Below are 26946 nucleotides of genomic sequence, written 5' to 3' on the forward strand. Positions count from 1 at the left end.
TTGCCATATACATTTGCATTAAGGATATATTTCAACCAGATGTGTACTTTTGTTTGAACCCATGGCCCGTCTGCGAAATGGGATGCTACGTGATGTGTCTATGTTCGGACTGTGATCCGTATTTGTATGTATACTGCTATACCTTACTTTCTAATAAAAATATTTTTTTGGAAGAAAAATGCTCTCCTTCACTATTGCAATTTATAACTTATTTAACCATTTTTCTATGATAAAGCACAAGAAAAAAAATGCAGAATTGTAGTTAAATTAACTTTTATTAAGAAATACAAAAAGATAATATTAAGCAATTAATTTGAAGTAGCAAGCAAAGGTGATACATTAAAACAGTTTTCACTTGTGTTAACATTTTTTTAAAACAAGGTCACAAATTACAGAATATTTCCATCTGTTTTTTTGTCATAATTACAAATGTAAAAATAAAGCAAATCTGATCAGTAACTTTGTAAATGTAATTTTTAATTATACATTTGAATCTCTGATTAAAAAAGGAACATTGAAGACACATTAAGAATGAACAACTGTTGTATACACTTGCTTGTTTCTCTCAAATAGCTTCCTCATTTTGACATCTCTGCGCTATATTTTCCAGTTAATAATACAGAAAAAAAGAACATGCATCTTGCACAAGAACAAAAGAAAGAAATACAAGCTTTCGTGACCATGGGCAGTAGGTACACTGTTCTTTTAACATTCTTTACATTAATATTTTTTAATTTACATATATAGGAAAGGTATAAAAGGAAAGCACAAAAAAATTATCCCCATGAAGCCTTTATTAAAGTGACTAGTGAAGAGAGGTACATTAAATTCTAAAATATAATCCAAAGCTACATAATGACATCTTGAAGAGCAATTAATGTACCAGAATTCTCTCTTTTCCATCCATACTTCATTGCATAAAATGATCTTTAAATACTTCTCTCTTTATGTATACTGTAAATCTCTATTTTAAAGTTTACAAGCAGAATTAAAACATTTACAACAGCTGATAAATGTAACCCTATAACACTTCTACAGGGCATGTACATTTATAATTTAGATTATACATTCGTCATATTCTTTTTTCCATAAATGAACATTACATGGCACAAAGTAGCACTGTATCGTTCACATTTAGGGAGTTATTAACTGAGTATTTCTTTGACCAACAGACTGGAAATAATTTCAGGCCGTTTAACAGGTCAAAGTAAAATATAAAATTAAATATTACCTTTGAGACAATTACTAGTTTCATTTCCCACTTGTTTCCGGCATTTCAGGCAGCAGCAGGAAACGGGTTCCCCTCCAATTTACCTCTGGTTAGGCAGTTGTATTTAAATTCAGTACAGATCTGTTCTCCCCATGGGACTGTAAACAGTATGCTTATTTAACTAATAAAAGACATAACAACTTTTATTTTGGATAATAACTTGGCTGTGGGCATTTATTTATTTGTATACAGTAAATCAGTATGAATGTATTAAATATTTTACTTAAATTATCACTACATGCCACAGCTTAGTCACTATGACTCAAGCTGTACATATTAAAAACAGCAACTTAATAACCATCCTTATATACTTAGGCAATCTCACTCCATCTAATAAACGTACTTACTTGTCCCCCTTCAATTAAAGGTGACCTCACCAATAATAATTGGCAACGACAAAAAAGGGGGTGGGTGCGAGGGAAGCACCACAGAGGTGCGAGGGAAGCACCACAGAGATGCCTCCCAGGTGGCTGATCCTAGAGGATTGGAACCCCCTTTTATAGTCTCTCTAACCTCTCCTGGTCTTCCTCTGATTGGTTAGTTGCCTTCCAGGTGTTACCCCACATGCCCCAGGTGTAGCAGGGGGTTAAAACTCTAGAAGCTTCCACATTTATCAAGGGCTAGTGGGGAGAGGGGGTGGATTGAAACTTTTAACATACTTCTAGAAGTCTCCACTTTAGCTTCAGGCAATAGGGGAGACTTAACACCTGCTGACCTTCTAGAAAGTCTCTCTCTCTCTAAATATATATATATATATATATATATATATATATATAGGAGACTTGAAACTTGCTCCTGCCATCCTGCCACAGTCCCATAAAAAAGGGAGGCTAAAATTGTAATCCCTCTTTTTTTTCCTAATCCAGTCCCATACTCTGCTAAGGCTATTATTATACCCCTTTTACAACAGATAGAGCTGTAGAAGAAATCTAAAATCACAAGATTCTGGTACTGATAAATCCAGATGGCTGTAGAACAAAGGGGAAGAGGGGCATGTACATGTTAGCGCACAGAGTATAACGTCCATTTTTACCCCACATAATTCTTAGTAGTGAGCAGAAGTTTCTGGTCTAACTATACCAGTGGATCACACCCTTTCTTAGGTAGTGCAAAGCATAAAAATAAAGTTGCTTGTAGGTTGTGCAGTGACTTTTTGTGGTTAATCGATAAAATAATACTGCACAATTTAAGATAATGAAAACAGGAATGTTGTTAAAGTAAAGTAAAGCCAACCTTTGCAATTATAAACATAGCACAGTACTGTGGTAAAAAAATATGTTGTCTATGTCTGTGACTATTTGGTATTATTGAAAAAAAAAAAACTGAGCAGGTCAGAGATTATTTAACAATTTGACAGCACGCTATCTGACCTTGCCATTCTGTCTGACCGAAGAAATACTCAAAGAGCTAGCGGAAACTCAGCATATAGTGTAAAATAATGTCACCAATAAGCATCAATGGTTATTAAAATAAGAGTTATTATTTTGTATTACTATTTGTACCATGCCTAGATATCTACCTATGTATCTCTCTATCCTTCTTCTGTAAAATTGGTAGACAGACACAACAAACTTAAAGATGGAATTTAGAAGATATAAGCATGTGAAACTCACAATTTAATAGATGAGTGTTGGCTGTCTAAAGATTGGAAATTTAAGCACTCACTATAATGGACTGATTTTCTAAAGATATTTTCTCTTAGCTCAGTGACCTTAGGTTCACATCTGTGCAGGTGGTGCCGATGCAGATCCGCAAGAAAATCCATGCAGCCGCACCACCCGCACAGAGAAATGCGGACCCACGGGTGGGTGCCATTAGTTCTAATGGCATGCCGCCTGCACTAGAAAACGCAACCATACTGGGAACCGAGGTTCCTGTGTGGCTGCATTTTCCAAAGAAGTGCAGGGACTTCTTCCCTGCGTGTCATGAGTATGGGAGTCCTTCCAAATGAATGGGCTCTCGTGCCCGTGCAAAACGCAGCCCGCACGACTGCATATATGTGAACCAGGGGTGAAGGTTGAAGCATTTATGTGCAAAACAAATCCCATTTTTTAAATAAATTCCTATGCATATGATTGGTGGTTTAAGGTGAATGCATATACCCTTGGTTAAGGTAAATCATTTTAAATACTACTTCTTTGGTAAATGCAATAGGTGCAAATGGCTGGAAAACATATGACCTCCTGTATTTGTGGTTAATTTTTTATTTTGAGAAATGTCCATTAACATTGATAGCCATTACCTTTAAGAAGTTTCACAGCAGATAATAACAAATGTGTGATTAAGCCCATGAACAGAACTGTTTTACCCCACCAAAGTGTTCTTTGGGTTAGTGAACCCTTCCACAACAGTCTATAAGTGTACTTATTTGTTACAAAGCAAAATTCCTATCACAGAAGTCTCTGATGGAAGCTACAATTCTCTGACTCTCAGGATGCATTCTATTTCCAGAACAATGGTGTCACTTGTAGAGAAGCTGATTTGAATAGAGCTTTACTAAACAACATTAAATGTACCTGTGAAACAGAGGGTGGCTTTTTCCATCAGAGGCCTGTACGAAAAGTGCTTTGCGACAGGTTCCCTTACTCTGCGATCAAATTATATTTATAGCATGTTTAATATAACATAACAATCATAGTGTACTTAATATTATAAATGTATGTTGTTAGCTGGAAAATACTGTTATAATTGTTTAATTTTAGACAAGCAATCTTTTCTCATTAACAGTTTTTAAAATTGTTATACAATAATGTGACACAACTATTATGCTTTACTGTTCTCCTTACCTTTGGACTGAACCCTTTCAATCAGCTTTCAGTGAAAAGTATTTTTTTTGGACAACTTTTCTTCTAAAGTGATTTTTGAGCAGAAATTGTTCAGCAATGATACTTACTGCACAACCTGACATACATATATCTAGTAGATGGGGAGCTACAAATGGGTAAATGGTATATATTCATACAAATATTTTGTGGCAATCAAATATTCACATGCAAAAAAAACTCTTAGGTAAACTTTACAAAGGTAACTAAAATTAATACCAAATAGAAAATAAATAGTTTCTATTTAATTTTCCCCAGCAGTTTACTGTTTGCTCCTTTTAAAGCTAGATGTCTTCTCCATAACAACTACTATGGCTGTGCATGAATGACAACCACAGAAACAATACAACAATGTGGGGTTTGAGATGGGACTACAGTGTGTCAATAGGTATTCAAACTAGTATGCAGGTGTGTGTACTGGCATGTAAAACTAATTTGGATGACCGGTCTTTACACAGCAAAGTATTTTCCATGTGCATATCATTACCATATTTTCACATATCCACTTATTTGTGGAATATATATTATTATTATTATACAGTATTTATATAGCGCCAAAGGGTATGCTCAGCGCTGTACAGTAGCATGGGGAAGAGAACATGAGACAATACAGTACAATACAATACACGAGGGGTTCGAGGGCCCTGCTCTTTCAAGCTTACAATCTAGGAGGGAGGGGAAGGTAGTACAGGAGGAAATGGCTGTGGGGGATGGAGTGGTGGGAGGAGTGGAGGAGGTTAGTTGTTAGGTGAGGTCAGGTGTTAGGTGGGGTTGGGGTAGGCTTCTCTGAAGAGGAGGGTTTTCAGGGTGCGCCTGAAGGTGAGGAGGGTAGGTGACAGTCTGATGGATTGGGGGAGGGAGTTCCAGAGGATGGGGGAAGTCCTAGAGAAGTCCTGCAATCGGGCGTGGGAGGAGGAGACCAGGGAGCTAGAGAGTAGGAGGTCCTGTGAGGAGCGGAGGGCACGGGTAGGGTAGTATTTGGGTATCAGGTCAGTTATGTAGTTTGGGGCGGCATTGTGAATGGCTTTGTAGGTCAGAGTTAGCAGTTTGAATTTGATGCGTTGGGCAATCGGGAGCCAATGAAGGGATTGGCAGAGGGGGGAGGCAGATGTGGAGCGGTTGGTAAGGTGGATGAGCCTAGCCACGGAGTTTAGGATCGACTGGAGTGGGGATAGTGTTCGTTTGGGTAGGCCAGTGAGAAGGGAATTGCAATAGTCCAGGCGTGAGATGATGAGGGAGTGTAGGAGTTGTTTGGTGGTGTCTGGGGTGAGGAATGTGTGTATCTTGGAGATGCTGCGGAGGTGGAGCCTGCAAGATCTAGATAGCAGTTGGATGTAGGGTAGGAAGGAGAGGTGGGAGTCCAGGGTGACACCCAGGACTTTGGCATGTGGGGTGGGAGAGATGGTGGCGTTGTTAGTAGTGATGGAGAGGATGGGGGCACGGGTTTCAGAGTTTGTTGTGCATTGTACTCTGAAAACACCTTACAAAAAATGTCATGGTGTTTAAAAACGGTTTTGGTAACTATAAATGTATAATAACTGGTGAATTTTAATGCAGTTCATAAAATTATGGTTGCTATGATTCCATTTCACTTATGAATAGTGCAATCTAATAACTACAGGTCAAGTCTCTTGCCAACCATGTAAGAAGAAAATATGAAAAGAACAAGAAGAAGATGAAAAAAAAAGAATACAAACATAAAGGTTTTTGGATTTGGATTTATTTTTATATTTATCCAAAACAGCATTGTCTTAAAATCTGCCTATTGGAACAGTGTATTCTAGTAAAGTAATAAACGAAAGGTCTCCGAGAGATTTTACTCAAAGCAGGTTAATTTACAATATAGTTGATATAAAATGTTTACTGCTTACTTATGTTCTCTTTATTTTATAATTAGCAATATTTTAGTAATTTTATATAGATATTGACTAGCAAAGGAACTGTTAGCTCCTCTTACCTTACAATCTGAAATTTGTTCAGGGTCTCCCCTCTGCTTTTCTTCTTTACAACCATAGGTAATGGAATGATGCCAATTATGATTTATTGGAGCCCATCTGGCATGCACTGTTCACTGGCTATGAATGATGATTAAACCTGGGATCCTATGAGGGTTTGACTTTTTTATGAAACACAGTAGACCCTCATATATTGATACCTTACTACAGACAGTACACATAAATATATTTTTTAGTTTTACTAGCAATATTTAAAAAAATGTAAACAAAGTTGGATTATTGTCAATGTCCATTGTCTGCACCTGCATATGAATCTATTTTTGCAAATGCAGGTGTCTAATACTGTTGTAGGATCTAAACTACTATAACTCTACAATCATATTTTTAATAACATAAGTGTTTCTGACTTTTCTCTAAATATACTGCTTTATTTAGGAAAAAGCGATCTGACAATGGCTAATAAAAACTGGAGTGGCAATGACACACATAGGCTTCAATGAGGCATCCATTGTCGGTGCTCCCTCTGCTCCCCAGAAGCCCTGCTGGCTGACACAGGAGAGGCCTGAAAATAGGTAAGTGTATACATCTTTCATACACAGGTTAGTTAGCAAAGGTTTTAGGAGGGGGAGGGGGGCAGTTTTAAGGGTAGTTAGGTACAAGCAGGAATTCTACTGAAACTTAGTTATGTTTTATATTTATAAAGTAATTTAGGCAAAAAGCTAAACACATATATATATGGTATCTGTTTTGCATGTCAAAGGATTTGTATGTCTGTCATCCAGTCTGGCGATTGTATAGCTGTGCCACAAAGTAGTTGGTGATCTTACTATACTTCAGTTGGGCAATAAAAGTTGGTCACCTATTCAGTCCTAGCCCTAATCCTGTGATTAAACAGGGAAGGGGATGCAGCAGACTGATAAGGTCACCCTCTTCTTCCTCCTCATTCCAACATGTTGTTGTCAACAAATGTGCATGCACTATTTGGCACCTGTTTGAGTCCTAATGCTGCCTCTCTCTCTCTGACTCAAAGCACTACTTTACATGAGGTTACAGGAAGCTGATACGATGTCAAATATAAGTATTTGCACTTTCTGGTTTAAGGGTTTCTTTTAATAATACATAAATGCAATTTGCAATATTTTATATCTGCCTAGAGTTAACTTTGTGAAAAGAAATCAGCACTGACTCACTAACATATTGCACCCTATAGGTGGCTAACACAAATATGACCATTGGATCATTAAAGCATTCAGGGTTAATTTTTCTTAAAATCTCATGGTCTATGTGAGTTCTTCTCAAGCTTTTATATCCATGTTTTAGAAAGTATGCTAGGAGCACATAATGAAAATTTGACAGTGCATCAGCAACCTTGAGAAGTAAGCTCATAAAAAATACAGCTAGCTTGAAAATTCCATTGAATTGTTATGTCTCTTTGCTGATAAAGTGCAAATTAAATTTTCATACTTACACTTATTATTATTATTATTATTACATCGAGTTTATATAGCGCCAAAGGGTTTGCTCAGCGCTGAGCTTAAAATGAAATTTCTCTCTTATCGCCAAAACACGCACGGTTTTAACCAATAACATACATCCTAATGACCATACTTGACTATTTATTACAAATTAAATGTCCTGAATGGAAGTCCCATGTTCATTTTTCCGATAACAACAGCTATTAAACACATTCTTTACAAATTATGTTAGAAGGGAATCATCTAACTTCTACATAACCTGCAAATTTTCGCATGTGGCAGGTGCAAGCATGTCACTTTCACTTGATCTAGTCTGGATTTAGCCAGGTAAAGCAATAGCCAGGAATATCGATTGGGAATCAGTTGTATGGTAGAGACCGGGCACCAGACAGGGAGAGAGAATCCAACACGAGAGCCGGGGGACCAAGAGAGAGGAGATAGGGGACAGTGTGTGAGTGGGGGAGAGACACAGAGATAGTGTTATGCCACCCGATGGGAGGCTTGCTACTCAGAGTACCTGTAATCTGGAGAAGTGTCTGTTGATTACATCGGGAGCAGTCTACACTTAGGATCTCGTGCTGTACCACTTGGATATAATTTAGCGCATGTTTTGGTCGGTCCTTTGGGCGGTCACACCCTCTGGTAAGAGGCCATTTTTTTGGGTGGAAGGAGCCAGTCTTCTCTTTGGGTCAGGCTTTTTTCTTCATGCACTAGCTTCTGTCACCTATGTGTATTTATTATTAATGTTTTTTGCAATATATTCATGTATAGATAGTGCTGCAATTTTACTGTTATCATTTATGTTTTTGCCTGTTGAATGTGAAAGCTGCTTTATTATTCTGAATATTGGAGTCTAAGCACAAGTTTTCTTTACATTACAATGTGGAGCTCTGCCTACAGTTCCACTTCTATAAAAACCTACTGGACAGTGTAGGCCAATCTTGTTTAGAGTTTTACTCACTCCAGACCTATATTCTTAAATGTAGCTTTATGAAGGAGATTACATGAATATCACATAACTAAAGTACACAATAAATCATAAATTTTATTATCTGCCTCCTGCTTTATAATATCTGTTTATGTGGCCAGTATGTACACTGTTGCAGGTCCTGATTATATGTGTGTTTGACTTTTATAGATTTTGTATATATCTGCAAGCTTCAGATTAATAATAATGTGACTTCACAGACTACAGCCTTGCAATAAATAACATGGGCTTATTCTCAAGCTTCTATGCATTAAAGGGAGACTGCTTATCTCCATCGGGACTGTGTTATGTACAATATACAAAGGCAAGATCTAAACATCAAGGGCAAACAACTCATAAATGCATAGTTATTAATCATAGCTATACTATCAATCATGGCCTGCCATCCCTAGCATGTTTGACCTGTTTCTATTAGAAATCGTAGTTTATATTACCCATCTATTTATGTACATATGTATATATCAGATAGTTGCTGGTATTCCACTACATTTGCTTTGTGCCAGATAGTCTGCTCTAAAGAAAATGCTTATGTGCATTAATGTTTAAAATGATCATGAGATCTCTTAAATACAGAATATTTACTAATGTTGCTTTGTTGGAAACTGAGAACACACTAACAGGGATATATATATATGTAAAATTGTATATATATATATATGTAAAATTATATATACACACATACACACTGTATGTGCTGGCCTTACATATGAACGATTTACTGCTGGCCTTACATGTGGTGAATGATTTATATTTGCCACCTTGTTTACCTTTCTTCACTTATACTTACTTACAAAGGATCAGAGAGCAGTCTCTGGGAAATATTCTAGTGTGTACTCTGCACATTTAGTGGCTAGGAAGTCCAGCAATTTGACCAGCAGTGACTAAAGACCCAATCCAGAGGTTCTCCCTAGCCACATCTGGTCCTAGTCACATCTATCTCTTGCAGTGCACACTTGTAACTTGCTGCACTCATTTCTGTGGCTGGATGGCTGAAGTTTCCATGACTATGAATAGTATATGTATGCATTTTGCAAGGACAGCAGGAGCTAGACATGGGCAGGATTTTTTTGTGCACAGTGAAGATTCCAGGATCTTGCTTAAGGTATGTATTTAAGTACATAGCAGTATGGAAAATGTAAAGGACCACCTCACTAAAGGTGAAGCTGTACTTTAAGACTGGATAGTCATATTCTTGTATAAGCCCAATCCTGACTGATTCTCTTTTACAAACAAAAGAACAGGGTGCTGGATCCAGATGTTCCAAATGTCACTGAACTTGTCACTGGGTACACTGGTTTGGCAGCATTCCACAAGAATGGGATCACCCTTACCTATAGTTGAGAATCCACACACATACAATCCAATGAGAGTGTCAAACAAACATACAAGAGTCCAGTAAAGCCTGGCATAACCTACCATCCTGAAACATTCCAAGCTGTAAGTCCCATTGTTGTTACCTAAATTATATTTACTAACATTCAAATACAACCCAATATTTGTATGCATCTGACTAAATTAACTGATCTCTTGCTCACTCAATGATCCATAAAAGTAGTGATGGTCCCTACACCATGCATGAGTAGCTTGTGCATATTGGGAGAGCAAGCAGAAAGACTATGGAGCAGTGTGTGGCACCAGCAAGGACATGCAGATCTCTTATTTCTTCTTGAGAGATCTTCCCTGTACATCTAGCCTTAGCCTCTTTATGGGGGGAAGGGGTACACATATTAATTCTGATGGAAGAGAGCTGTCACATATTGATTTTGAGTTAGGGAAGAAGTTTTGGTCCTTTTACTTTACCGGACAGGCATTTGATGTAGCAGCTACAAAGGCAGGACGTCTCTTAAAACTTTTTTATTATAATCAATGGTTAACCCATGGAAAGATAACAATTAAAAGCACCTGAACAGATATATATGTACAATTAGATTTATTGAACAAATTGTAAGACACTTGTCTTTTGTCAGGAAAAAGAAAATGTGCTGTTTAGCTCAGAAGTTTCTTCAGTAAATTTAACTCAAGCAAGCAATGATCCCATCTCCCTCCCCAAAATGGGGGCACATAATTGTTAATGTATTAAAAAAAAACATGAATACAGCATTGATATGCTCTATTTTCAAAGACAATCATAAACTGCACATGTAATCTACAAACAGAAAATTTAAGTTACATTACACTTTGGTTTATGAATTCAAATTGGGAAAAAAAAACCTTAGAACCTTGTACTGAGTCTCCTGGATTTGTCAGTTTTCTACACAGGAAACTCACTGACTCTCATGCAAGCTAGTGAAAGCTTGTGACATAGGCTGATATTCAAATGTTCAGAAATTTCCCACAAAAAATGAAAACTACAGCTGCCTTTTTTCAGAAATAGAGTTTGTACTGAGCTGTTGTAATGTGTTAATTTTCAGGGAATGATGATCTGATTTATTTACACTTTAAATGCAACATAAGAAATATTCATTGTAGCTTTAAACCCGGGGTAAACTAATCTGAGTAACTGTATTGATTGGAAAATTAAATTTAAAACAATGTTGGGCTACTAATACTGGTATTGCAAACAGCCCTTTACTGATACCAGGTCAAATAAACATTTAAATTCATATTTACAGACACTGTTTCTTTATATACAGGTACATTTTTTACATATATGTATATTACTATTTAGGATGCTACAGTATAGCTTATAAGTTTCAAATGTTGAGTTTAAATTCTGCAAACACCATTATTTTAATCCTAAGTGTGAGAGAGACTAGTACTAAACAGTAACAATCATTTAGTAAACCCACACTTGTACAACCATTTAAAATAACCAACCAACAAAGTAATATAGTCTTCTTCCTTATACAGTAGTTAGCTAATGCAATGTGATGTATATGACTCGATCTTTATTATTGCTTGCCAGTATAGGCAATGTCAGACAGGCACTTTCTGCACAGCACTTGACAATTACAGCACAGCACTGATGAACATTTAAAGTAAGCTCTGTGGCTATGAAGGATCAAATGAATGCAAGCTTTTACATTCCTTTTTAAAGGACCATCGATTTTATTATAAAAATGAGTAGTACAGCATCTGTCAGTTAGAAAAGCCCTGCTAAATGCTGCATGTAGCTTTTTTTTAAAATCAGTATCTGGCAATATGCTTTTTCACAGTGAAGAGTAGAATTACAAGAAAACAAATGCAAATATCTTTGTTACAATGTACCCACTGTGTTTTAATTGAGGTCACAGCCCATGCTGAAAGTGCTCATCTAACATTGCCCAGTATGTGTATAATATATTGCACACACCTCAATGGAAGATCCAGATTCAACATAGGTGTTCTTTTTCTCATTTAAGCATATGAAAATATATATTTATTTATTTAATATGGATAAAGTGCTAAACTTCACCACATTTCCCTTTTTTTTTTGCCTAAAAGCATGAATAATAATATAAAATAAACAAGTGATGAAATATGGGTTTTCCATGGTATGCAGCATGTCTTTGAAAAAAAACATTGTTTAGGGCTGGATTTATGAAAACACTACATAGCCTGAGACTTACAGTAACAGGAAAAATCTGGGTGCAAAGTACGCCACAATTTCTAGTAATAGGCTGCAGTCTAGCTCAGCCATAGTTATCCTCAATTTCATATGCAAAAAAAAAACTCTCTTTCACATGCAGTTCTCAAGCATATTCAGTCATTCAGATCCCAAGTATCAGAATGTATAAATAACTATTGGCAACACATAAGGATGTCAACCATGGTAACAGCTGAAAGTGGACACCTTATAGTATGTTGAGGAAAATATGCCACAACCTAACAATTTTATAATGTGGCATGTTCCTCTCAGCAACAACACTTAGTTTGCTATGGACATGTACAGAAAGTACAAAGAGGTCATTCCAAACTTCCTAAATATGGATGCTGGTTGCAGTGATGGCTCTTGGGATATGTCCACTCTTAGCAAACAGTTACAGACCAGTAAATTGCATTAGTCCTACTTTCTGGCCACAGGCTACACAGAGTATGTAAACTGCTTAAGGATTGTTTAGTTCAACATAGGTGATAATACATAGAGGGATGAAAATCTAGACGGTCTACAAAGCATGTTCTGAACTCATATATACTAGCTTTAAAAGTGGCTAGAGAGAAAAAGACTGTAGGTTTTTGTAATGTACAATACAAAGATATTACCATTAGGAAGTACTTATTTGAAAACACTGATTTTTACATTTATATTACATGAACATTTCTTCTGTAATATGATCTGCAATTATGTTCATCCACTTTAACACTCATCCAGTGGTCCTTGAGTGATGTATCCCTTTCTTTCTGCCATTACTAACACTTCAGCAATAAAATAATTTGTGACCTTGGCAATTATGTTGTCATGCAATAAGCACTTTGAAGAAGATTAAAGCAAGGAAAATTAACAGCAACTAATAGCATATGAACAATAGCGTATGTTTACACTTTATAGTCGTGTTTCTTCTTTACAGCTGTATACAACCTTCCCAGTCTCAAATTTGCTAACTTAAATACAGTAAAAAATGATGTAAAGAACACTGAACATTCACAATGATTTTACTTCAAATTAAAACATAATAAAAGATCAAGTGCAATAATATGCTACCCAATGTGGCATTTCCATAATTATATTTGTAGGGTGGCTATTCCTAGTAAACTCTGTCATAACAGTAAACAATAATAACTGTATGATGATAATAAAACTGTGTTGTAGATAATAACAGGAGCTGGAAGCTACAGAGACTGTACTGTGACTTTGAGGAACATGCTGTAGAACTACTGGACATCCATCTGTACTAATATTAGACACACGTAAAAATATAATTCAAAAGAATGACATCATAATAAATTAAATTAAATAAAATCTCCAAGTTCATACTAGCATCATCAACTTATGAGCAAAAACAAAAATGAAGAGCAGTCTCAAACAAAGCTTGAGGACTTTTTGTTAGCCTCAACATGCACCTGGGTTGCATAAGTTAGGGCTGGTGTCGAAGGGCTACTGTTCATGTCAAAAACTGCTCCTATCCCCATACAAGTCAGTGTGAAAACTAATGCAACTTAAAGCAAATTGCTGCAGCTTAGGAAGTCAAATGCATCTGTCAATGGACTCTGAATGATCTCAGAAGTCTCAAACTGATTTAAAATGCAAACAGAATGCACCTGAATGCAAGCTGCATTTTCCCCTCAACACAAGCCCTTACAAGTGCTACAAGCATAAGGAATATTCAGCCCTATGATATTAGGCACAACCCCACACACCAATATCTCCCATAGTGTACCTACCCCATCAGTTCTCACTATGACTGTGGAATTGTAAACTTTCAGCTCCCAAAGTCAACATGCGTCTTCAGGGCAAGCCTACCAATGCTTTAAATCTTGGCAACTCGTTCAACTCATTTTTGTACAAAAATTATTAAAACAAATGTAGAAGCATTATACACATTGCAATGCTATGTGATATAATGACCATATACATTAACACTGCTGTAAAATACTGGCTATTAATATTTGTTTTAAACAGCTGAAAAAAAAAACTATTGGGCTACAAAAAAAAGGGAATGAGTTCAAATTATGCTGAAAGGAACCTTAGTTCAGTTCTGCAGAAAAAAAGTAAAATTTAAATATATTTAAGATACAAATTTCCCTGATCATTTCCGTAAACTTTCACCATTCAGCATTTAAAAAACTAAACTGGTTTTACTAGAATCACTGAACAAAACAAAGATTAAACTTCCATAGTTCTGTAACTGAAATAGAAACCACTTAGTTTATTTTAGGGTCTTATGATGTTAATGGTACACTTACGAAATTAGAAAGAATTTGTAGTACACAAGCATGTTGCAATATCATATAAAAGAGTAACGTTCTAATTAACAAAATAGGGTCCCTCCCCCCCCACAAAATTAAAAAAAAAATATAGGAAAAGTGTTCTCTGTTAACAGGTAGCCATTTTTCATGAGCTGCTGTCGAACCTTAGTACAAAGTGTAAATACTTTGCGGTCAAGAGGAAACTTGTAAAAGCCATGACTGCTACAGTGTCTATTCAGAAGCTCATTCTATTTAACAGAGTCCCCTCTCCTTAGATAAGAGGTGATTACTGTACATGTCAATTCACAAGTTATTAGTCATACATACTAGAACAATCTGAGTCTGAGAATGCCAGTACATCATTTGGAATACAAAGAGTCTAGTCTATTTCGATAGGACAAGCCCTTCAATAGCAAGTTCCCTATTTAGATAGGTAGCCCAGTATACCAAGTTAAATGTACCAAATAAAAGCGGAAAGACTATTCTAGACATTCTGTCGATTTTACTAACACTGTTGAAGGTTTTCTTTGCCTCTTGAGGTTTTGCCTTGTTGGGATCTGCTGTGGCGCTTTTTGATATTGTTGGGAGAGCTGAATCCTTAGTGATGTTTGGAGCATAATTTGCTACAGCGACTGCATATGCATTGTTTTTCTTAATGACAGATGCTTTCTCTTTTTTCTAAAAAAAAAAAAAGATGAAAATTAATTTTATAAAGGCAGTGTTTCATGTCAATATTCAAAATAGGAATATGTTTTGTTACTAAGCAAAACAGTGTATTACATTTTTATGGTGTTGACTGAATGTTAAGCACATACTTAATACACAAACTTAATGCAGTCATTGACCACATCAGCATGCAAATATGGCTACAAGGAAGGCAAATTATTAGATAAGGTCTTTACAGTTAAGCTCTTAACTAACCTGCAAATGAAAATAACATGGTAAAAAGGATGTACATTCTCCTGCATTGTAGCACTCACTAGTTACTCCTGCGGATCTTCATGCCACTACAGGACCCAGAAAGTGATGTGGAGGCCTGCAAAAGGAGCCAGTGAGTGCTGTGGGGAACATTCCTAAAAGTTTTGGACAAATTTTAGGGGATGATTCCTCTTCGACAGAGCGGCATTTAGTGGTGCAAGCAGTAGGAAAGGTTAGTCTTTACATTTTTTTTTACAAGGGGCTGCTTTATTTTTATTTTCAGATTTGGCTATCGGGTCACTTTTTTGGGCACAATGTCATAGTTACATATAGTTACATAGTCTGGCTGAAAAAAGACAAAAGTCCATCCAGTTCAACCATTAAAAAAAACAAAAAAACTTATAATCCTACACCCACAGTTGATCCAGTGGAAGGCAAAAAACCCAGCAGTAATAGCAACTGTACAACCTTAATTATTTACAAAGTTGATATAAATTGCACAAAATGAAACTTACCTTATAAGGTCATTTGGGAGAAACAAGGTCAAGTGTCTGCTACTGAAGTTGTATTTGACTAACTTGTTAAATAAAAAGAGAACTTTTCCAAATGCATAGTGACAAATTAAATCTGAATGGCCTAACAGCCCCTTCAAGATAAGTATGGTGAAATATGAGCTATAGCAAGAATAACAGATCTTGAGGTCGAATGTGACCACCCTGCACTCAGAGATTTAAACGTAATATGGGCTAATATTCTTGCTCTATATTGATACTGTTTAATAGTTATGTACAAAGGAAAACAGGGAAATGTATGCTTCCTAGTTTTTAGCCTCTTTTGTTTCCTAGAGTTCATAATACTTCTATGCTTGTTGTCAGTGGTCCCAGCTATTAGTTGGAAGTGTCCAAAAGCACAGATAAATCATATACAGACAGTTCACCATGATAGTGGCATCTTCATGTAAACATTTCTGCATCATATTTGGGTGTAAGATTTAAACAGTAAGGCCTTGTTAATTTTTAGGTATAATCAGATCTTAAAGTGTGATGTGAAAATAATTTTTATTGGTTTTCTTTTTTAAACTGTCCGCTGTCGTTTAGGAAGATTTCCTTTTACCTATGGTCCTTCAGTAACCAGACCAAGGAGTTAGTGGGAATTTTTCCAAAGTGAAGGGAATTCCACTCTTACACAGGACAATCCCCACTAGGAAAGTTTAATGAGTAACGTCATATTTTCTGTTCACATTTAAGCAGGATGATCTGCTATTTATTGTAGTTAGTACCACCAATAGGTATTTACATTTCTAAATCTCTGTACTGGAAATATAAGCAACAAGCCTTACCTTGTCATTGACCACACTTTTTCCATCCCATGCCCATCCTCTTTTAGTGAAATAGTTAACAGTGGCAAACTCTATCAAAGCGGAAAAGACAAAAGCATAGCAAACAGCAATGAACCAATCCATAGCTGTAGCATAAGCAACTTTTGGCAGGGAGTTTCTTGCACTGATGCTAAGAGTTGTCATAGTAAGTACAGTGGTAACACCTAGGTAAAAAAATAAATACAATATTAGGGTTGTAATTTAGGTTTTTAAAATTGTGTAACATCAAAATACAATGCTTATCAATAACAGGAAATCTATATTCAGAACACCTTCAAAAATAAACAGGGATGCATCTGCTTCTATTGGCTCTTCTATCTTGAGAGATGAAGTGAAACTTCACCGTCCTAAAATGAGTGTGTGAATCAGTCACAGAGGAAGATTGCTACAAGAGGAGGCTTCTCAATCAGGCAAGTATCAGGATAAAAAAATGCACATAAAACGACATCATATACATGCAATACCACGTTAATATGATGCAGGATGTTAAATCAAACATAAGAAGGCAGTGTCATTCACAGTATATTCTCTGCATAGCAGCTCTATGGAACTTGTATGCTGAATCACAGGACTTTGTTAAGGAACGATGCAGTAAAGAATTACATTTCCCAGAGGAATTGGTGTGTTGGCGGGGGTGTATATATAAAGGCCCGGGAGATGAGAGGGAAAGTGAGAGGGTAGAGATCTGGAGAGAGGAGTGCACTGACTGTGAGGCCTGGACCAGGACATGGAAAGGGAGAACGAGAGGAGGCAAGGAGAGCCTGCTGATTCCTGACTTTGCCACATCATGGAGAAAGTTAATATGCTAGTAGGTGTTTGAACAGAACAATGCTGGTGGAGAGTGTGTGGAGGTCTTAATGAATGAGAGAGAGAGAGAGAGACTGCCAGAGTTCGTCAGATGCCATCCCTCTGTGAGTCCCAAGCATTATCAAGAACAAGGAACACTGACACCTGCACTACCTTTGCTATTTTCATGCACACAGTTGCCGACAACACACATAGTTATTAGAAGTTGTGGCTTAGTCCCTTTAGCCACCATTGTTTGACTACACTTAGCACAGCTTTATCATCAGAACTGATAGCAGGATAGTCAATCCACAGGCAGAACCACCGCTGTGTCACCATCATCATCAATTTTCTCTGCCAAGGAGGCCTTTTCCCTATTGCGCCAAAAGTCTTGTAGCCTAAAGAATAGTTGCTCTGTGCCAACTACCACTTTTACCAGAATGGCCACTTGTTGCTATAGATTCGCTGGTGACTACTGCCTTAAAGGAACATTACATCTGTACAATTTCTGATGACAGGGGGAGAGTGTTATTCTTCCCTCTCTTTATTACACTGTTCCTCAGAGTCCACCCTTCCCTTCACTGTGCCCCATCACGCACACAGTAGATTCTGCTCTGCCTTTAAAGAACATTGGCTTTTTTGGGGTAAAGAGCTCTTTTTCATATTTCAGGCTATCTCCTTGCCATCAGGTCCTGAGGGCTAAAGTGAGCTAGTCTACCTGTTTGATAGTTCCAGCTGCTCACTGGGGACTGTAAGGCCACTTCAGGTTGAAGTTATTGGGTTAGTTTCTGAAAAGCAGGCCTGCTATTACTAATTGAGATTCTGTGATAAGTGTTGTCTTTTCTTAAGTTCAAACTGACACAAGTAACAATTGATTTTACACATGTCAATTCTGTTTATGCTGTGTAACCTAGTCGTATTGAGGTTTGCTATAAACCTATTACTAGTTTATTATAATCTGTGTGTGAATTCTCTTTCTGGTGGTAAATTATTTTATTTAAATGTGTATTGTGGTGTCAGCAGGGGTTGGGCTTTCAGAGAGGGGTCCAGATCCAGAAGGAACCCAAAAACAATTCAGCAACTCCATAAGGGGTAGTGCTACATACATGTTTCTCTTCCATACAGTAACACAAACCTTCTTGCTCAACAAAAGCTCTAGAAACACTAACATTTTGAAATGTAAAATGCAGAGATCACCTTGCTAGATAAAATCAATAAGTGATAATAATAGCTGATTCCTCCAAAGTATATTGAACCTTTGCCTTTGGCTAAAAGGCTGGTTCAAGTGTAACTGGGATCCCTCTCTGGCCATGCCTGTATAATTCTTACTTTGGCTTTAGGTCATTTTATAAGATCTATTTGTTAATATTGTAGGCTCCTCTGTTTCCCTACACAAAGCAGCAGAAAATGGGAGGTCTTGAATAATATCTGTTTAAAACACTGAATTATGTCTGCAGCAGTGAATCAGGGTCAATCCAGCGGAATTAGAAAAAAATTAATAATTGGATTTGTACACTGGTGTGTATTTAAATATCAGTAGGAAGGAAGGAAGTGGCATCTGTAAAATGATTTTCCAATAAAGGCATATGATCTTTTGCAACTAGACATAGGATCTTTGGAAATTTGTGACGTGAAACCAGTAAAGATACAAAAGTACATTTACATTTTTACTGAAGTATTACTTTTTTTTTTTTACTAAAGAACAATCACAAACCAACTACATTAATCTGTGATCATGTAACTTGCAAACGATTTGTCCATATTTGTTTTACTATACACACAATAAAAAAAGAAATATTGCAATTTCAGTATAATGATTTTCAATGTCACATTTAAGTAAAATGCCTTGTGCTTTTATGTACACTAAAAAAAGCAGCACCTAAAACTCAGTGGTATGCTATGGGAAAGAAAGAAAGAAAGAAAGAAAGAAAGAAAGAAAGAAAGAAAGATAAATGGTAAATGAATAGAATTTCACATATTGTACTTCTTTTCATTCTGACAAGCAACTGTCAAAACAAATTCCCTCTGCAGCAGACCCAAACTTGACCCAAAGGTTAATCGTAACTTAACAAGAGTCTCTGCACTCAAATGATAACTCTTCAAACATACCAACAGATCTGCTGTAAAAAAGTCTTCCATATTGCAGTGCTAGCAAGTATTTTTTCGCATTTCAGGATTTGTATCTTCCAATATGGCTTTCATTATAAAAGCCATATTTTTGAAAGTGAGATTTAGAACTTTTTGGTGATGTAAATGTTGCAATGTACTTTTTCATTATAAAAGCCATATTTTTAAAAGTGAGATTTAGAACTTTTTGGTGATGTTCAGGAGTTACAAAAATACTGAGTTTATTTTTTTATTAGACTTTATGAAGTTCATTTAATATAAGAGAAAAAATAGTTCACTTAACTAACTGAATGTTCACCTAGCACATCAATGGAGGTAAGGCTGAATACGTAATCATGTACAAAAGAACAAAAAATATTTTTTTCTTGCCTTGATTGGATGAATGAAGCAAATACAACTTTTCCTTATTTATAAAGCAACGTGAACAGCCCCTAATCCTTTAATAAATCAACCTCAATGTATCACCCTACAACCACCACACAGGATGAACAAAACATCACAATACAAAGAGCCATGTGGAAGCTACGCAAAAAGGTTATGCTGTGGCATAAGAGCACTGCTGTCGGCAAGTGAGGGAGAGTAACACTGCTGTTTACAACAGTTTCTATGTATCATTTTAAAAATAAAGATGAAATAACCAACGCAACAAATACGATGGTTCCTCAGCTTTCACCACTTTATTATAACTGTCAAAAGGAATCAAACTCTTCACAATACTTTTCCATATTAAAAGTGTGTGAAATTATTTTTCATGATCAAGTGAGTCTGAAAATAGTACAGGGGAGTGGGAGGACAGCAGGCTGCAGGCTTATTATTCTCTACAGAGACTTCACAATGACAAATCTAGGGATACAAAGCAATAAAATCTTGTTTTTACTGACTCAATTGTTAAAAAACAACATAAAAATAAAAGATGAGGGTATATGGTAATAGCAATAACTGTTATCATAGCCCCCTTGGTGAATTAGTTTTTGAGTTTCTTGGCAACAACTTTCTTGTATTGGACAATTATGTTAATATTCCTATTATTTCTTGTCTAGAGAAACTGTAAAAAGTTACTGATTTTTAGCTGGGAGCACAGAACAAAGCATTAAAAATAACTTGAAGTTTGTTTTCAGACTTCTCCTTATCGTCATCAAGAACAAACTTACTAAGACAGCTCATTTGAAAGTGCCTATGGAGATGACATATCAGATTAAAGTGTTACTGAACCCACAGCAGTAAAATCTGTATATGCAGTAAAGCATGCTTGTAATATTCACTGTGGAACCTAAGGGGTTATCCCTCTGCATTGTATAAAAAGGCTGTTTGATCCTGCGTTCTCTGATTCTCCCCTTCTTCTATAGTCCCCAATTCATCTGCTGATAGTACGGAGCCCTAGGAGGCACTCTGCACATGCTCAGTTTGGTGTGTATTGCTAGTGCATGCTATCAGCACAGTGCCAATCAGCACAGTCCAGACAGAGGGTCAGGGGTCATGGAGCCTTATAAGACAGTCAAAGGAGAATAGAAACTCCTCCTACAAGCTTTAACCAGTGCTCGACCAAACACTGATAGAATTCATAAGACTGCTATATACTGTGGATGAGAAAAGGTATTTAGCAGTTTAAATTTTCTAAAATAATTGCATTTCTGTGTTCCATGTACTGTGGGAGACAAGATATAGTGAATGCAGGGTCATGGGTTTAGTAACACTTTAACCACTTGCTGTCCGCCTGCTGTTTATAAACGGCAGGACGGTGGCACTCCAGGAGCGGGTTGCCGTTCATAAACGGCACCCGCCATTTCTAGCTGTGCGCGCTCCCTGGTAGCTGTCAGGAATGGACTGGCCAGCAATGGTGGGACTCACCTGCCTTTTGATCTGCAGTACCAGGGCTGGCCAGCGGATGCTCCCAGCAATCAGAGACTCAACTTTGCAGCCAGCTAACACCTGGAACTGATTATGCTGGGGTATTTAAGGGATGGCCAGACCCACAGACTCTGCCTTGGTGTTGTGTTTGTCCTGGGCCCTGTATCCTGTGTCTGTCCTGCATCCTGTTTCTGAACCGCTGCTGACTTCTCCTGCTCTGATCCCGGCTCGCTCCTGACCATCCCTCTGCCTGACCCTCTGTACCACGCTGCTTGCTACCTGTTCTGATCCCTGGCTTGTGACCCTGACCATCCCTCTGCCTGACCCTCTGTACTACGCTGCTTGCTACCTGCTGAACCTGGCCTGTGACCCCGACCAATCTCCGCTTGCACCCCCTGTACCTACCTGCCCTATTGATATTGACCCGGCCTGCCTGACGACGCTTGCTTGTATGTACTGTTATCTGTGGGTGGTTGGTTTGGTTTGGTTGCACTGTATTATGTTTTAGTATTGCACTGCGTTTATGTTTGTATTGTTAGTGTTAATAAATTATATTGTTTATAACATATCTGAGGTCTGCGTTTCCCTGCGTCAGCTACACACCTCTGGTCACACCTGGGAGCCCTGACAGTAGCGCGCAGCACCGCGATCCGGTGCCCGCTGTGTCCTCAGGACACAGTGAAACACCGATCGTCGGACGGGACCTCTGTGTGAGGTCCCGATCATGTGATCACTGATTGGCCAATCAGTGATCACATGAAAAGTAGTAAGCAAGATGTCACTTGTGACATCATTGCTTACTACGTGTGAAATCTGTGAATGATTACAGAGGTCACATGGTACAAGGCTATTCACAACAGCCTTGTACCATGTGACAAGGTGTGACCAATCACAGCTCACTCAGTATTTCTCAATGGCTGCAAGAAAGCAGACAGAGAGAAAGAGAAATGATTGCTTTTACATCCTATATGGGTGTAAAAGCAATCACTGTAAAAAAAAAAAATCTTCATCACCCCCCACAAGTAGTACAGTGTCACCATGGTGACACTGTACTGCTAGGGTGACAGTATGTAAAAAAAAACAAAACATAAATAATAATATGAAAAAAATTAAAATGTAAAAAAAATGTTTAAAAATTATAATTTTTGGTTATAAACTAATTTGGCTTATTTTTTTTTACTAAAAATATAACAGAATACATTTTGGCCAAGATTTATGATGAAAGATTATTTATTTGCAAAATTTTATAAGAAAAACACTTTTTTTCATTTACATAGCAAAAAAAAAAAATCACAGCGGTGAATAAATACCACCAAAATAAAGCTTTATCTGTCTCAAAAAAAATGGTAAAAAATGCATATGGGTACAGTGTTGCATGACCGCGCAATTGTTGTTCAAAGTGTTATAGCACTGAAAGCTGAAAATTGCCCTGGTCAGGAAGGGGGTAAAAGTGTCCGGACAGGAAGTGGTTAAGTATCTAGCTAGTTTCTATGAGGCACCTGCAAACACTGGAAGCAATTGATCTTCGGGGGAAGTAGTTCCCAAAATCCTGTGTGCTCACACCCCATTGTTTCCAAGGCCACATAGATTTTGTTAAAAATAAATAAATTAATAAAAAAAAACAGAACTATTTTCACTTCCTTGGTTTTGATGATCCTAACGCTGCCTTTTTCATCACCATTTTCCCCTCTCCACCCCTGGATCTTTCAACCAGCCTCAGGGGGCAGTACCTCCTACTTCAGGAACCACTTCTAGGGGTGTAACAATTGAACAGACTGGAAAACGATTTCTCATAAGCTGGCCCTGGGGGAATCTGCATCATGCCTCCTTGGCCATGCTCCATAGGCCTGAAAAAATGGTCTCTCAAAACAGGCACTGGCTAGAAAAAGATGCTCAAGGGTGGTCAAATAAAGACTGATTGTCTGACCACGTTTTACTGTTTAAAGCCAGTTTCACACATACGTGTATTTAGATCTTTAAAATGATGTTACGTGTTAACCAAAGTGCAAAATGTAAACAACTTTGTCCCATAAATAACTAATGAAATAGGGTTTTTCATTTTCTATCCATGGTATAAAACTCCTTCACTGTTGTTGCAATTATGACCAGCAGGGGTAGTGCTGCAATCTACTGATTAAAGCAAGCCATTCCGCAGTTTCAAGACTATCATTATACTGATTAGCTTCTTCTGTGCATCACATCCTAGCCTTGGAAGCTCACTGAAAGTTTCCTAAGGCCAATCTCTATCATGCTAGAAAATCCCTAAAGCCTTGCAGGTGTTTGTTGGCAATTAGCAACACAGCTGATTGGTGGGAGATGGCCGAGGCTAGTAGAGATGCTAACAAAAATAAATGATTAAAATCTATAAAATAGTATTTCATTGATAAAATGGGAACTTCAATCACCTCCATATTATGCAGAATGAAAGAGCATGATATTGTTGTAGGATGCGTGTACTATATACACTGTACACATTCCTGTGCAACCAGAGATAAACTGATTTGCTTCTTTGGAAAGACAAAGCATCTTCTGTTCTAATATTCAGGTTAAGGTGAACACAGCCAGGTACAGGCAGGACTCTAATAGATGCCTAGCCTAGTGCACCTTGGCCTTATGTATTCTTTTCCCATTGAAATCCCATTACATTCATTCATATATCAATCTAAACATTATGAACTGAAAAGTGTTTGAGCTTAGTAAATTGTAATTTAAATGCACGACCTTGCACTTTCAATACGCTGCTCATCAAAGTATATTAATGACCTAATAATATTTGTTTTGTCAGTATTTTAGACAGAATACATGCTTTGTACTGATTGCAATCAGCCGAATACTGCTCTCAGTGTAAATTCTACAAGACAGGAGGTTATATTTTCAGCCAATCAAGACTGCTCAGCAAAATCTAATTGCTGCATCAGTAGACATGCCGCTATGTGGCAGATAGATATTATATTATTAAGGCTGTGTCCTTATTTAATGCATTATTCAGTGATTAGAATGAAACCAATGCAGTGTTGTGTCAAAAATAATTCCTTCTACTTGAGTTAAAGAGGCTAAAGACTCTTTTATATAAATATACACATAGAAGCACTATTAGGAGAAAAACAGGTTAGAAGTGGCAGTAATCCTAAATGTATGGAGTGAACTTGTACTATATACAGTGTTGGATTTGCACATTTTTAAAAAGCTTTCTTCATCCTAGGTAAATGGAGATCTAACTGAGCAAAGGAATGGCATCATTAATCACTAGAGATGAGCGAATTATTCAAAAATTCAATTCGGCTGATTCGCCAAATTTGAGGAAGAAATTCGATTCGATGCGAATTTATTCGCTACGAATTTAACTTATAAAGAGGGTTTCTAGGCTTCAGAGAGCCTTTAAATTAGTGCAGAACGCTGTACCTTTAATTTAAATGCCCTTGGAGATGAGGAAGGAGAAGGAGAAGGATGAGAAGAAGGAGAAGGAGAAGGATGAGAAGAAGGAGAAGGAGAAGGATGAGAAGAAGGAGAAGGATGAGAAGAAGGAGAAGGATGAGAAGAAGGAGAAGGATGAGAAGAAGGAGAAGGATGAGAAGAAGGAGAAGGAGAAGGATGAGAAGAAGGAGAAGGATGAGAAGAAGGAGAAGGATGAGAAGAAGGATGAGAAGAAGGAGAAGGATGAGAAGAAGAAGGATGAGAAGAAGAAGAAGGATGAGAAGAAGGAGAAGGATGAGAAGAAGAAGAAGGATGAGAAGAAGAAGAAGGATGAGAAGAAAGAGAAGGATGAGAAGAAGAAGAAGGATGAGAAGAAGAAGAAGGATGAGAAGAAGGAGAAGGATGAGAAGAAGAAGAAGGATGAGAAGAAGGAGAATTCCAAGCCGGCAAAAAGTGTATCTGCAGAGCTCCGCTATTTCTTAGCGGAGCTCTGCAGATACACTTAGTGGAGCTCTGCAGATACACTTTTTGCCGGCTTGGAATTCTTCTTATTTTCATCCTACTTCTTCTTCTTCTTCTTCTTCTTCTTCATCCTCATCCTCTTCTTCTTCTTCTGAGGATGAGGATGAAGAAGAAGAAGTAGGATGAAAATAAGAAGAATTCCAAACCGGCAAAAAGTGTATCTGCAGAGCTCCGCTAAGTGTATCTGCAGAGCTCCTCTATTTCTGACAGTTCTCTGACATTCACATTTACAGCGGTTGAAACATTGTATCTATTTGTTTCCATAAATGGAAACAAATAGATACAATGTTTCAACCGCTGAGCTCTGCAGATACACTTAGCGGAGCTCTGCAGATACACTTTTTGCCGGCTTGGAATTCTTCTTATTTTCATCCTACTTCTTCTTCTTCTTCATCCTCATCCTCAGAAGAAGAATGAAAAGAAGAAGAAGAAGAATGAAAAGAAGAAGAAGAATGAAAAGAAGAAGAAGAATGAAAAGAAGAATGAGAAGAATGAAAAGATTCTTCTTCTTCTTCTTTTCATTCTTCTTCTTCTTTTCATTCTTCTTCTTCTTCTTTTCATTCTTCTTTTCATTCTTCTCATTCTTCTTTTCATTCTTCTCATTCTTCTTCTCATTCTTCTTTTCATTCTTCTTCTCATTCTTCTTTTCATTCTTCTTCTTCTTTTCATTCTTCTTTTCATTCTTCTTTTCATTCTTCTTTTCATTCTTCTTCTCATTCTTCTTTTCATTCTTCTTCTTTTCATTCTTCTTTTCATTCTTCTTCTTTTCATTCTTCTTCCTTTCATTCTTCTCATTCTTCTTTTCATTCTTCTTCTCATTCTTCTTTTCATTCTTCTTCTCATTCTTCTTTTCATTCTTCTTCTTCTTTTCATTCTTCTTTTCATTCTTCTCATTCTTCTTTTCATTCTTCTTCTCATTCTTCTTTTCATTCTTCTTCTCATTCTTCTTTTCATGAAGAAGAAAAGAAGAATGAGAAGAATGAAAAGAAGAATGAAAAGAAGAATGAGAAGAAGAATGAAAAGAAGAATGAAAAGAAGAATGAGAAGAATGAAAAGAAGAATGAAAAGAAGAAGAAGAAGAATGAAAAGAAGAAGAAGAATGAAAAGAAGAATGAAAAGAAGAAGGAGAAGAATGAAAAGAAGAAGAAGAATGAAAAGAAGAATGAAAAGAAGAAGAATGAAAAGAAGAAGAAGAAGAATGAAAAGAAGAATGAAAAGAAGAAGAAGAAGAAGAATGAAAAGAAGAATGAAAAGAAGAATGAGAAGAATGAAAAGATTCTTCTTCTTTTCATTCTTCTTTTCATTCTTCTTCTTCTTCTTTTCATTCTTCTTCTTCTTCTTTTCATTCTTCTTCTCATTCTTCTCATTCTTCTTTTCATTCTTCTCATTCTTCTTTTCATTCTTCTCATTCTTCTTCTCATTCTTCTTTTCATTCTTCTTCTCATTCTTCTTTTCATTCTTCTTTTCATTCTTCTCATTCTTCTTTTCATTCTTCTTTTCATTCTTCTTCTCATTCTTCTTTTCATTCTTCTTCTTCTTTTCATTCTTCTTTTCATTCTTCTTCTCATTCTTCTTTTCATGAAGAGGAAAAGAAGAATGAGAAGAATGAAAAGAAGA

At 36.9% G+C, this 26946-nt stretch overlaps 1 protein-coding gene across 1 annotated transcript in view; it reads right to left on the reverse strand.

Annotated features, from left to right (window-relative positions):
• Nucleotides 1-256: 256 nt before the first annotated feature.
• Nucleotides 257-26946, reverse strand: part of GABRA2 (gamma-aminobutyric acid type A receptor subunit alpha2) — a 242586-nt gene continuing 215896 nt past the window's right edge. The window contains exons 9-10 of the mRNA XM_089657297.1: nt 16594-16796; nt 257-15014 (exon numbers count right to left, since the gene is read on the reverse strand). Of these exons, the coding sequence (XP_089513423.1) occupies nt 14721-15014; nt 16594-16796 (497 nt within the window). The 3' untranslated portion in view covers nt 257-14720. The remainder of the gene's footprint in view (nt 15015-16593; nt 16797-26946) is intronic.

Source organism: Staurois parvus, unplaced genomic scaffold (genome assembly GCF_062004578.1).
Source record: "Staurois parvus isolate SC_StPar_1 unplaced genomic scaffold, SC_StPar_1.0 ptg000980l, whole genome shotgun sequence".
Lineage (NCBI taxonomy): Eukaryota > Metazoa > Chordata > Amphibia > Anura > Ranidae > Staurois > Staurois parvus.